Source organism: Trichechus manatus, unplaced genomic scaffold (genome assembly GCF_000243295.1).
Source record: "Trichechus manatus latirostris isolate Lorelei unplaced genomic scaffold, TriManLat1.0 scaffold00084, whole genome shotgun sequence".
Taxonomy (NCBI): domain Eukaryota; kingdom Metazoa; phylum Chordata; class Mammalia; order Sirenia; family Trichechidae; genus Trichechus; species Trichechus manatus.
Genome location: NW_004444020.1, coordinates 6105469 through 6119797, shown reverse-complemented (window position 1 = coordinate 6119797; position 14329 = coordinate 6105469). Strand labels below are relative to the sequence as shown.

Here is a 14329-nt window from a genome sequence, read left to right as displayed (position 1 = left end):
CTCAGCACTTTCCTCTGACTTTGGTTCAATAGGATGGACTAAGTGGGGACATGGTCCTGGGGTAGCTCCTCTGTGGGGTTAGGAAAGCAGCTGTTCTAAATCAGGACAGTGATTTGGCCTGAGCACGCGTGCTGCATCCAGCTCATCACAGAATGACACATCTCTCTAGACCTCCCTCCCGAATTACAGCTAGCCTTTCTCAAATCCCAGAAGATGATGAGAAAAAAAAAAAAAAAAAAAAAGCCTCCAGCTAGGCAGAACAGGTCATTTGTCTTTTGGCTCATTTTGTGTTTCTGCATAAATCCTGCATCAGCCTGTTCCTGCTCCCACTTGCCAGTGAGCAGTTTTTAATTATCGGGAAAATGGTATTTAGTGCAATGAATCACCAGACAGTGAACAAGGAATTCAAGTCAGCTACGAAGACAGGCACAGCCAAACATTTGGAGGCAGGGCTCAGAAAATGTTCTCAAATTGTGAGTGTTGGGGAAATATTATCAGTGACAGTAATAATAATATCAGGTGCACTATATCTTTATAAAGCAAAACATCTTTTAATGGTCTGTACAACACTTCATGTTATTGTTAGTGTTGATACTATATGTTTATAATATTTTATGGTTTTAAATTATTTTTAGCATAGGTTACATACTCTTGGCACAAAAATTCTATGTAGGGATCTAAATTTCTGGTGGCTGGTGCCTTGAGGGAGACAAAGATCTTAAATGTTACAATCTTCTAGTTTAGTAATTTCTATTAACAGTCTAATTTGTAGACATGTTCTTTGACTTCAAAATCCTTTTACGGTGTGCCTGGGATCCCACACTGGATTGCCTAAAGCCTTAAAGGACAATAGTCTCAGCAGATTTGCCGAATATTAAACATGACCCAAGGCTTTAAATATATTAGGTTTGGGGTGAAATGACTTAGCCACTTTGTGGAGGCTTCTTTCATGGCACTAAGCAGTCCTTGAAGCAGAAGAAACTTCTGCCATTGTCAGGCACTCCACATCATTACATCACAATGCTCTCAAAGGTGAAGAGGCTGGTACAAGCTCTGGGATGCCAGCAGGTGTGTGGGGGTATACCTGAAAGTTAGCCAGAGACATGTAAAAATGCCAGATCTCAGGGCAGAGCAGAAGTGGGCTGGGAAAGAGCCAATCCCAAACAGTAGGTGATATTTGGGGATGAAAAGCTGAAGGGAGAAGACTGAATGCTCCTATTCAGTTCACTTGTGCTTTTAAAGAGTGCACAGTTATTACCATGGAGGACTGTCTATGTGGTTTCAGATGTGCCAGGAAGAGCCTGACACCTTCTGGCTGGTGGGTGATTCCTAGAATCCCATGGTGTGGTTTTGGAGAGGTAGAACATTAGGTTATTTTTAGTTATTTCTATCTTTATGTCCCAGCAGGTTTTGACAGAGCCATGGGAAAATGGGGAAGTGTGCTTCCTTGTTCCCTATTCTCGATCCAAGGCAAACTTTGCTATCTTTATGACTCATCTAAACTTGGCCCAGATATCCAAGCCCAAGAGGGAAGCAGTTTATAGATCCATACACAAAATCCTGTTCTTGGAAGGGATTTCAGACCAGTTCATCCAATTCTCTGCCCCAGTATGCTGATCATCCCTTATTTTTCTAGGTACCCAACCAGCACTGTGCTGGGACCTGGGGGACCTACCTACAGGAAAAATCAAGCTCATGAGGTCCCTCAAGTAACTAAGACGTGAAACAACTGGAGAACAATGCTGAAACCAGAGACAGCAGAGGGTTATGGATACTAGTTCCCAGATTGGAATCATAGAAGCTTCAGGACTTGAGTTGAGCTTAAAGGACAAGTACAAATGGTCCTGCACTAAAGAGAGAGGAGCTTGGATTGTCATGAGGCACGGTTCAGAGAGAGGCCTGGCCGTACATGAGTGAGGAAGAGTGAAACCAGCTTGAAAGTGGAAGGAAGGGGATCTGAGGTAGAACAGAGCTGATGCACTAGTACGGGGAGGGCCTCGATTGCCAAACAAAAGGATAAGAAGTGATGCCATCAGACACAGAGAGCTGATAAACGTTCTATCAGCAGGCGAGGAATGTGCTGAGATCAGGGTATTGGTGAGTTCATTTTGCTGGCAGTCTGCAGAGTTCTGCATGTATTGTTGTGGGGAAGGGGCTGGAGGCTATGGAATCAGCTATGAGACTGTTGCAGTAATTAAGTTGTAAGATAATGGAGATTTCAAGCAAAGTACTGCAATGAGAATGGCAGAAGGGGCAAGACAAATTTCAAAGAAAAAATTGGTAGCTCTTGGTGAGCAATTAGAGACGAGAATTAGGGAGAGAGAAAAAGAATCCAAATCAATGCTAAGACTTCTAGAATAAGGGTGGTGGTATTAACCAGGACTTCGGAATAGAAAACCTATTGTCAGGGAAGTTGGCACACGTGGTTCTAGACTTTGAATTGACAAATGAAACACACAAGCACCTAGAATGGCACAAATAGTTAAGAACTCGATTGCTAACCTAAAGCTTGAAGGTTCCAGACCACCCAGAGGCACTTTGGAAGAAAGGTCTGGTGATCTACTTCTGAAAAATCAGCCACTGAAAACCATACGGAGCACAGTTTACTCTGACATACATGTGGTCATCATGAATTGTAGCTGACTCAAGGGCAACTTGTTTGCTTTTTGGTAGAAGTCAGGTAGAAAACTCAGACTGGAACCTGAGTTGGAAGATTGGATTTGGCGTTGTGGGTTTGGAAGGTACATAGGTGGTAGTTGAAGCTATTGATGTGAAGGAGTAAAGATGGGGCAGCTTCTTGGAGGGAACCTACCACTAAAGGTTGATGAGCCCTAGAAACGGTTTGCTCCACCTGCCACTGAGGGTCAAGACCAGGATAATGGGTGGTTGTCTTTTTTTCCATGAGAGAGCAGAGGTCATGTGGATTACCAAACAGAGCTTCAGGAAGAATCCAAAAGGAAAGCCACAGGGTGGGCAATAAGGCTGAATAGAAAAGCAGTAGATCTGAGGATGACATTGTTGACATCTTCTGTTTAGGGAATCTCATCACATTTTCAAGATTTGCTCCTAAAACCGTTGAATATCTGTCTCTTAAAAAAAGAAAGTGGACACAAGGCTACTTCCTACTGAAAAGAATATTTCAGGTAAATGAGTTTAATATCTCCCTGCTTCTTGCGTACCAATTACCAGGGAAGGCCCACTGATTATAAGGCCAATGAAGTCCTGCTGGGAACCTGAGGGCACCAGCCAATGAGCTCAGGACTAGAAGAGTTAACACAGTTTCTAGAGGCTCTGGCTTACAGCCAGCAGCAGACACTACAGGTGAAACTAGCTCATTAAATTTATTTGACATTTATTAAGCACCCACTGTAAACTTATTCACCTTTTGCACCAGGGGCCTTTCCCTCTGCCCCCAGAGATCCTTATTAGTCGCTAATGCTCCAGTCATCTCCAAAAGAGGCAGCCAGAATGCCCCTCCTGGGAGCAAATTGACCTTCACCCTAGTACTCAAGGTGATTTCTCATGAGCTGGATGCTGTCTGCTCTGCAGTTCTGAAACCCACCCACCACCCAGAATCAAGAAAGCTGGAAGTGGAATCTTGGAGTAAGATGAAGTCCTGGTGTAATCTAATACAATATTCCACCTAAAGAAGAGGTACTCTCTACAACTTCATTTACAAATAGCTACGTAGGCTCCACTTGAATGATTCCAGAGACAGAGCGCTCACCACCCTACAGGTCAGCCTGTGTTTGTGGAGTATTCTTATCCTTTGATCTTCATTCAATGGTTTCATTTAATTTCATGAAGCACAACAACATCTCTTTTTCTTTGACATAATTGCATTTCACGTACCTGACAAAGACCACCTCATGTCCCCACCTGGGTTTCTCTTCTCTAGCCCCAAAACACTGGTATTTTCAAGTCACTTCAGTAACAGACCAAGACTTGACACTCCTCTGCAGCACAGCTGCTCTCCTTGGGCAGGTGCTTTGTGAACAATGTCCTCCCTGAAGTGGAGTACCCAGAATGAGAACATCACTCGAGATGTGTACCTAGCAGCATGATACAGCATGTTTGTGTATCGCCTCCTCTGATCTGAACTTTAATTAGGACCACACAGTCAGACAGATCTGAGTGTAAAACCTGGTTTTGCAAATCCCATGACTCTGCACAGGCTACTTGCTCTCTCTAAGGCTCTGTTTCTTCACATGCAAAATCTAACTCATGAGAATGTCGTGAGGATTTAATTAGTTAACACATGTAAAGTGCTTAGCATAGTAAGTGCTCAAAATTGGTGGTTATTATTATTATTATTCTGCATCAATAACAATGCTTGGCTTTTTTATCAGCTATGTACCACTCACATGAAGCATGTGGTCAACTAAATATCTAATTTTCTTCACACAAACTAATAGCTAGTGAGATGTCCTTCTTTTTGCACTGCTTTATTTTTGTTTTAACCTAAACATTGGATTCTAGATTTATCCTCCGTAACCTTTTATCTTACAGGTTTCAAATTAACATTCAAAGCTGTTGGAGAGTTCCGAATCTTGATTCTGTCTTGTACAGTGTTAGTTATGCTCACCAGCTGTTACCTATAAACTTGATAGGCATCCCTATGCTTGCACCTGACTCATGAATTTGAAAAACAATCAAACATACACAAAACTGAATAGGACAAGGACTAGAATAAAGCTAGTCTCTTCCTTCCTGGCTGACAGAGTCGCTAATCTACTTTCTTTTGGTATGAAGACAAGCTCTTATCCACTTACAATGCTTTCCATTAGGAGACCACCATGGATTTTTGCCAAAATAAAAATCCACTGCATCTGCAATCCCTCCTTAATTTTCTAAACGTTTAACCCTAGTAAATGAGGTGAGGTTCCCATAATTTGTTCTTAATGAACCTGTGCTGGTTCCTAAGGATTGCTGAATTCAGTTTTAAATGCCCAGAAATCGTCTTCTTCATAATCTCTTCATGCGTTTGGCAGGGATCACTCTCATGTCTCTGTAATCTCTATGCTCTGCCCTCTTACGTGAAAATTAGGGCATTTGCCAGTCTGTAGTCCTTGGGCACTTCTCATTTGTGCTTTCTCAAAACTTAACAACAGTAGCTCTGATATTATATCTGTACTTGCCTGTGACATGGAGGGGCCTCTCTAAGGCTGCTTTCTGAAAGCCCTTGACCCCTTAACAAATCCCTGTCCCCTCTCTCCTCATCCTAACACACTCCTCCCAACTTCCAAGAGTCAGAAATGAGCAAGGCACCAACCACTGTAAAGTGTGTAGTTACCTAAGCCCTATAGAAACACTACCTATTCATGTTTCCCAAATGCAGCTGCCCGCCAGAATCATGAAACCCTTCTGAAGTCAGATTTCCAAGCCTACCCCAACCCGCTTGGATCATCCTCTCTAGGCAATTTCTAGTCAGCCAGCACCTTCTGAGAACTGGCCCCAGTAACCATAAGGACAGGCAGCCTGTCTACCTCATCCCAGACATACTAGCTCACACTCCCAACCCACCACTCTTGAACATGAGCCATAGGCCCCTGATGCTCTTTATCCAAGCGTCCATCACACTTTCTGTTCCCAACCTGCCTTCACTCTTGTCTCTTTCCACCCAAATCCAAACTCCCCTTTCACCTGGCTCTGGGCTCAGAGGTTGAACATAAACCAGTACCTTGGAGGCCTCAAATTTGCCTAACCTGCTCTGTCCACAACTGGCTAGAGAAGGTTATTCTGTCTGCAAACATTTCTGTTATGTCCTTTCCTTCCACCCTCACATCAGCTAAAAAGGAAGGTCTGGGAGAGAAGAGGCCACCAACCTCCCTGGAATGCCTGTGCCCTGCCCACTGGGGAGAGAGTTAGGGGGCGCTCTCAGGCACTGATTTATGAGGCTGGTGAGCTGCTGCAGGTTTTCTGTCACTCCCAGGGCAGGAAGCTCTCGGAGCTCCACGTTGCTGTCTGCATCCCACAATGAGGTACATGGGTGTGGATGGTCATAGTTATGTGAACATGTCCATACTGGGCATTATCAACCTCTCTGCTTCACATAGTGGGCCTGGAGGGGAACAAACAAACCACCAACCAGGATACCTGAGATTAGTCCTGGAGCTGCCCCTGATGACCAGGGACCTTCAGCCTCTGTAATATAGCAAGAGTGAGGTCTCTGCAGTCAGACTTAGAGGAGGTGCAGTCTAACTTTGGCCCCTATGACCTGGGTGACCTTAGGTAAGTCACTTGACTAATTAATGCCTGAATTAATACCTACCTCCTAGAGTGGTTCAGAGGCCTAGGTGAGTTGAAAATGAGCTACCAGAATAAAGCTCCCAATGCATAGCCCAGAGCAGACTTTGGGTAACCGATTATTTCTACTCTTCTTGAGTCAGTCCCTTCCTCCCTCAAAGCCTTCAGGTTCCTCTTCTGCTAAATACGTGCCTGGCTTCCTCTGGCTCTGCAATCCATTAGCTGTGATTCTCCAACAGTAATAGATTTAGTCAGAGTGATGGATGTCCATAGGAGACAATGAATTAATGCCATTCAATGCATGAGCCTGTGAGTTTAGCCACCCTGGGTGCAAAGAGGACCCTGGTGCCAGGGACTACGTAAAAGGAGAACAGTTATGAATAGAGGGAAAGGAAATTTATTTATAAAAAGAACCAAAGTCAAAAGAATACAGGCTTCTAAGGCAACCAAGGGGTTGAACTCTAGTCCAGGAAGAACTCTGTATCCACCCAGAGTCCTGGGGATGACGTCTGCAGAGCTTGTCAACAGTGAGCCCTCCGCGTCCTCTCTGGTGCAGCAAGGCCACTACTGCTGTACTCATAAAGACAGTGCGGGCATTGTTTTTTCCATGAACCCCAGGAACCAAGGAAACCTCCTTCTGCTGGCCTTTACAGGTAACAGAGGCCCCCAGAAGGTGGCTGTTAGTATTTGGAAACACATCTCTGTGCATGTGGAGCCATGGGTGGCCCAGCACAGCCAGCTCCTCCAGTGCAGGAAGATGGCCAGAGCTTGGGTTGAAGGGGCCAGAGGGCGCCAAGCTCCACCCTCACTCAATGCTTAGGGACCCTCTGTACCCCACCAGAGGGGTGGTGTCAATACTTACTTTGTATGCCTTTAGTAAGGAAAGCTCCCTTGCAAGGCACCCCATCCCCACCTTTGGGCATCTCTGGCCTTCAGAACACAATTCCTCTTTGAAGCCGAATTCTGTAGCCCTGTGGTCCTGACTCTGCCTTTCAGCTGACATGACCACCTCTAAATGTCTCATCCAAAGGGGCCACAGGATGGCAGATCTGAAATGGCTTTACAGTGGCTCATCATGGCAAGCAGTCACCCAAGAAGCAGGGTGTGGGCAGCAATGTCAGAATTTTGAGGCAGAGGTAGGAAGCAGGGAGATGGGGCAAACCCTTCGGGTGGTTCTGATGCAGCTGGTGGGTTCACCATCACTTGAGAATCATAGACATGGCCAAGCCTTATTTTCACGCTGGGAAGCTAAGGCCCTGCCTGAAGGGGTTAACACACAGGTCAATATAAGTAAAAGCATGCGTAGATTATGAAGTCAGGCTCAGAGTCAGGATGCGGGAGAGTGCATAGTAGGGCCTTTCCCTCTAAAACCAGTGACATCTGTTTAAAATGGAGGGTCAGGATGTCCGGGGGCAGGGCAGGAACGAAAGGGGTATACATGGGACTCTGAGTATAGCAGGAGCCATGCATGTGGCCACTAGGGTTTGTGCTGCTACTTGTAGGGGCTGCTCTGGACCACGGAGGGTGAGTATGAGTGCCTTTGTGCCAGCTCTAAGCCCACGCCTCCCTCCCAGCAATGACTGCCCTGAGCAGCAGCAGCCCAGGTGCAGGGGCTTGATCACCTACAGACCCTTGGCAGGTTCTTCATCTTGGATTGAAAGCCTCCAGAGGATAAAGCCACATCTACAGAGTGCCCTTTGTACAGCCCAAGCTGGCACCAGCCAGCCATGCTAGAACATAGTTCCTTCTCAGGCCACCTGCTGCAGTGAATGTCCAGCATTACTTTCCTGCTTCAGGTAGCTGCAGAGAAAGGCAGAGTTTTGTCTATGAGAACTTCCACGTTCGAGTCCATTTTTGCTCCCAGAAGAACACATTCGATGGCATGGTTACTGTGTGTGTGTATGAGGTCTGTTTTCCATGTTCACAGGTGACAGAGCAGGAAGAAAAGGGCTTACATTGCAGCGTGAGAGATTTAGATTAGACTCGGCTTACAGAAGAAGTCTGTGACAGAGCATGACACAAAGTGCTGGGACAGATTTCTGAGGGCATCTGTGGAATTCAAACAAAGTTCTTTAGAAACCTGTGCTGTAAGAATCTAAGCGTTCTACTTTCTGGAAGCAGGAGAGTGGCCCAAATGACCTAGTGGGACCTTTTTCAAATCTTGCAATGTTGTAATTATACAGATGAAAGACCAATTCGGACATAGAACGTTCTTGCATATTGGTTGGAAGAAGTTTTAGTTTAAATTATATATAGGTTTAGAAAAAGACAGGAGCAAGATAATGAGTGAGAAAAAATTTTCAAGGTACTGTTTAAAAGAAAGCACTTGGGAGATACCCAAGTACTTTGGTCTCCTGGGCTGTGCTATCTTTTTAATTCCCTACATTCATGTTCTATGGCTTATCTGTGAATTTGGTTAACACATCCCACTGCTCAATTGGAAAAGATAAGGCAGGAGAAGTTAATAGAGACACCTCCATTTTTTCCCCACTGTGTCTGATTTCAGGATTCATTAACTTGTTAAACCTGCATTCGGTGTCCTATATGTGCTTATCAATGCAGAAGATCATCTGCCTGCCAGGCGTCCAATGAGTGCCCACAATGGGCGAACGGCAATAGGGCAGGCAGCCTGTGGTCTCTGGGGACCTGCAGAGAGGCGCTGCTCCAGCACTGGAGGCGGGAAGCCAACTTGTCAGGGACCAGGCAGTCTGGCTTTGAGGAGCATTCTAAACATTTGCCTGCTTGACTCAGCAGTCTGCGGGGGTCAGGCAGTGGGTGTCTGCTTTCTACTCACCTCGGCCAGTGCTGTAATGCTGGAGCTTATCACTGTATACAGCCTCTTTGCTGTAGGCCCGTTTCCTGTGGATACAGAGAAGATCTCTCTCAGCTGGGGCACACCCACCACTCTGCCCCAGGGACCTCCACCTAGACTTTATGCCCAGATGGGGGCTCGCTCAAAAGCTTTTTCCAGCATTGGGGACCAAGCAACCCTCAATTTAAGATTTCACTCCTGCTATGGTCAGCGTCCTGGCTGACCACCGCTCACTCTTGGCAGGCAGACAGGCCTGCCTCAAGTCAAGGTCTTACGGCACTACAGGGCTGTGGCCCCTGGCAGGGATGTGGCCCCTGGCAAAGCATGGGACCAAGGCAATGAGGACACATATTGGTACTCTGCCACACTGCGGAATTGCTCAGGGCTTTGCACAGCAGAAACTGTGAAGCACTGAAGGCAGTAGCAACAGTATTAAAAATTCACAAGGCCTTTAGGGCCGGCCCTTCTGCAGCATGCAGAATCCTCTCTTCCTCCTCAGTTTCCTCCTCCTGCCCACCTGCCTCTGGCCTTCTGCTGAAGGTCTTAGCTCTCTAACCAGAGGACGGGCTAAGGGAAACGGTGTGATGCTCAACTGGTCAAAGGCAATTTTGTAACTGTCACTCTCAAAAGCCTTTTGTGTGAGGGAGGCTAAAATTCTTGGCTAAAATGAGGTTTGAGGATGCCCAGCTCTCACAAAGGATTTTATTCCAGGCAGAGAGAAAATAAGTAATTTGGAAAATTCCAGCCTGCCCATGGATTGAGATGGAGTGACGATGGTAAACCCGGCAGTGTGGCAGTGGATGGTCAGGTCCTGCCAGTGAGGGGCTGCATGTGGGAAGGGGCCTCCTGCGTCCAAGGAGAGCAAGCAGGAGGGGGCACCTACCTGCTACAGACGATGGAGATGGCCACCAAGGACACGACGAACACCACCCCGGCTGCCGCAGAGCCGGCAATCAGGGGCAGCTGCTCCCTCAGCTCAGACTTGTAATCGTCTAGGTGAGAAAGAGGCATTAGCATTCTCCCTGTGTGGCCTTTGCGTACAGCTGGTACTCAATGCATGATGCTAAATTAATTATATATGCATATATATATACATACACACACACACACACACACAATCACATATATATAGAGAGCGAGCGAGAGAGGCAGAGAACAGTTTCTATGCTTCAGTGCTGTAAGCCCAACCAAAAGGAAGAGTAATCTTTAAGCCACAAATAAACAAAAACAACCACAAAACAAATGACAATGACAACAATAAAAACAAAACAGCAGTGACAGAGAGAATTTCAGAACTCAGGTTTGATGACTCCAATCTACACTTCCTTGCTTGGAAGGTGTCTCAAAGGGCTGTGAGTCATGCCAAGAATACGTCTAATGGAGGGAAACGAAAACCACTGTTGAAATATCTGCTAAAACACAAAGTTGCTGAAATGCAGCATACTCAACAGACTCACTGAGCAGATATTTAAAGAGTATCCACAGCCAGACAGCACTGTACCAGGTGCTGCAGAGGATGAAGAAACACATAAGAAATGGCCCAGCACTCTAAAAGCTCCCGTTCAAGAAGGAAAAGGATCAAGGCTTTGCCAGTGTTAAAACTATACTGTTATATGTGGTGGAGCGAGAAGTCCATGGGTCACAGAGGTTGTCAGAGCTCATTCAAGCCCTGGCTTTGCCACAGATAAGCTTTGTGATTTGGAAAAATTATTCAGTCTCTCTGACCCTCAGATTCCTTGTCTGTTAAAAATAATTAAATTATGTAAAGCATTTTTTACAGTGTCTGACCTATCATGGATGCCCAAATATTAATTCTCCTTTCTTTAATCCATATAAATTGCTTGGCCCAGCTGGCTATTACCATTATGGCTATGGTAATTCTTTCACTTGGTGTTAACGGATCATTACCTAATGATCAGGACCCAGGCATATGAAGGCCACACTATTTACGCTCTATTACAATTAAGATTGCCAGTTTTAGCAAATAAAAATACAGGACACCTAGTTAAACTTGAATTTCAGATAAACAATGAATAATGTTTTAGTATGTCTCATATATTGCATGGGGCATATTCATACATTGGAAACCTGTGAGAGCTGGACAGAACTGCCTTGTTTTTCTGGGTCTTGAAAGTTTTCTGCTTTTGACAGGGTACAGTCTTGCCATTTTTCTATCACTCATTTTAATGGAAAATATTTCAGTTTTCCTTCTCTGAAAGGTTTCTGCCTTATACAAGTTCTGGCTTTGTCAGTTGTTCTGTACTAAAATATTATTCACTGTTTATCTGAAATTCAAATTTAATTGGTATCCTGTGTTTTATCTGGTAACCCTAATGGCAATACTTCATAAAATGCGGTCCCTCATGCCCTGCATCAGAATCATCTGAAGTCATTTGTAAAACATGCCTAAAATCCTGGGCCCCTTCTTAGATCTATGGTATCAGAACCTCTGATATGCACAGGGTATCTGCCAGCTTCACAAGCACTCTGGGTGATTCTTTTCCTCCTGAATATTTGAGAACCGTCCTTCGACTACATAGGTAGGGAAAGAGAGACTCTATAGAAATCTAGTTTAAAGACTGAAGGTAGAGTTTCAGTTGCCCTTGGCTGAAAAATTTTAAAGCATATATTTAAAAAATAAATTAATTTGACAAAAAAATGCTAGGGCCCACAGTGAGGAGTGTGTGAAAATGTCTTTATGAATTGTAAATTTCACAAAGCAATGTGAAACCTAAATGGTTAAAATAAAAAAAACAAAGGCAGCTAAGTCAAAGGTCAGCATACTGTTGTTAAGAGCAGCCTGGGACCACAGTGGCTCTGCCCTACGTGGAGGTCACCTGTCCAAAACGTGGTCACTGACCATTAATCAACTTTCAGACTCACCTTTGTGCTGCAGACATGGCCTGAGTATAATTACTACCGATGTGTGAACCTCAGCCATTAAGAGAAATACTCCCTAATCTGGCCACTTACCAGAACTCTCTTACATCTATCCCCTCTTGGGTTTACAAAACTTAACTGCCAAATGTAAAAGGAATAGACTTCTTGGGAGAAATTTGTTACTTCTTGATTTGTCTAGAAGAATTGCCAAGAGACCAGTGCTCAGAGCACTTTGAGTTTTGGGCTTTTAATCCTGTGTACCTCCTGATGCCAAAGTGCCCATAAATCTAGATGGTAAGTGAGGTGCAAAGAGGAGGCAGAGTCCTCAAGGAGAAGACATCCTGCATTCTTTTCACTAGCATCATTATTAGTTAATCTGCATGAACTGGCTCGCCTTTGTACCCCATCTCACCATCCTAAAAATATGAGCAAAATTCACTTAAACTCAAAACGGATTAGAAACTCCAGTCCTCCAAGGATCAGACAGGCAACATGAGAGCAACCAGGTATGAACCACTGGAAAGTGTGGACACCATGTCAGGCAGCCAGCGCTCAGCCCATTGCAAGGTCCTAACACCAGAATGCCCACCATTCTGGCTCCTCCTATATTTTTCACAAGAAGATGGGTATTCTGATTTTCATATGAAATTATCTGATTTTTACATGTTCCTAGTTAATTTAAAAATTGTTAAAAATAGAATGTCAGAAAAAAAAAAAAAAAGAATGTCAGGCAATTTAAAAACTCAAGCCCTATCCGGCACCCAGTCTGAGAGTGCTGGCGTAAAATATAACACTATGTAAGGTCGGACAGTTTTCTACGTAATGTAGCTAGTAAAGGAAAAATCAGAGGCTTTCAACATAGAGGGTCAGGAATAGACTGACTGACATTTGCAAAACTATCAGGAAACAGTTTATAGATAGATAGACAGATAGACAGATGAATACAAAAACTATAGTAAATGGCTAGCTAAGGGAAAGAGTGGGTGAACACAGACAGACACACTCATGCACAATGCTAAGGCAAAAGGGAAATCAGATTTTCATAACTATTAAAGGGGTGGACTCAGAGGACTGAGGGAGATAATCATAATAAAGAAATAATAAATCTCAAAAGTAGAAGTATTTTTGGTGACAGATTTTCTGGCCCTGGAAAGAGTCTGGAAACAGTGACTGCTCCCTCCGGAGACACCTGAGCAGGACCTACTTAAGGGTCACCTGTGAGGCTGCTTCAAAGATTCTGAGATCCTGGGTGCACAAGACTTCCACACACCAAATTTTGTCTCTGTTTCTTCCCTGGAGACCTAGGCTCATAGAATTAGGCTGTGAGCTCAGACCCCGGGCCCCAAGAATGGAGGGGTGAGGTGGAAGTGAGAGAAATGGCTGGGCATCTGGACCCTGATACAAAGGGAGAGGGCATGCCCTGCGAATATGTTCAGGTCTCGTTACCATACAAACACATGGACCCACATGTGGTGGCCTTGTGCAGAGAGCCATCAAAAGCAAACCCAAGTAGATGTTGGAAAAGAGATGGGCCAGACCTCAGACAGATGCACTGCCTGGTGAACTAAGCAAGTCTGCATGGCCCTACTGGGAGGCAAAGTCCAAAGAGGAAATTCCAGTGGAATCCAAATAGAGGTGGGCACTTTGGCTGTTAGTTCAGCGTCTCCTCCACCCTCGACGCCCTACCCTGTGCCCCTGACTCTGACTGCTCCTTACCATCCGTCAGAGTCTGGAAGCACATCTTGCCGCTGAACTTGCCATAGCCGGCGACGGTGCGGGCGCGCACTTGCACCACATACACCATGCCCGGCCGTAGGCCATCAATCCGAGCAGTGTTGGTCTGGCTCCTGGCCATGGAGGAGTTGAACTCATTGTGTTCCTTCAAAAGAGCAAGGGCAGAAGGGGTCACCAGCCCACTCCTGAGTACTGCCCACCAGCCCACTCTGCCCTGGCCTACCCAGGCCTGGTCAGTCCTCAGTCCCTGCAGACATGCTAGAAGTTGTCACAGTCCCAGGCCATCCCTTTAACCAGGGACAGAGTCCAGTCTGAGTTAAAGGAATGCAGAATGAGCTCTTGCCCATGGGGTGGCTGTGCTCTGAAGAAAGGGGTCTGGAGAAATGGCTAAGCTCTCAGGGCCTGGCAGGGGCTCAGAGACATGTTCTTTGTCCTCATTGTTCAGAGATGGAATAACACAGCACATTCAGCTTTGTGAAATCCTTGCAAAATCAAGTCTCTGACCTCAGCAGAAGCAAACTGGGTAGTATCTGCCCTCTTCCTGCCTCTCTTGTCTCCCCTCTGCTGAGTCCTCTTTCTTCTCCTTGTTCACGATACCCCTGGTGACTCCTCATAATGGCTGTTCTGCATCTCTTCTGAAGTCCCTTCAAGTCCTCT

The 14329-nt window shown here is 45.4% G+C and overlaps 1 protein-coding gene across 1 annotated transcript in view; it reads right to left on the bottom strand.

The window, feature by feature from the left end:
- The window catches only part of EPHB1 (EPH receptor B1), a 605917-nt gene that overhangs the window by 108633 nt on the left and 482955 nt on the right, over nt 1-14329 (bottom strand). The window contains exons 7-9 of the mRNA XM_004381423.2: nt 13655-13817; nt 9942-10050; nt 9041-9105 (exon numbers count right to left, since the gene is read on the bottom strand). Coding sequence (XP_004381480.1) covers nt 9041-9105; nt 9942-10050; nt 13655-13817 — 337 coding nt within the window. The remainder of the gene's footprint in view (nt 1-9040; nt 9106-9941; nt 10051-13654; nt 13818-14329) is intronic.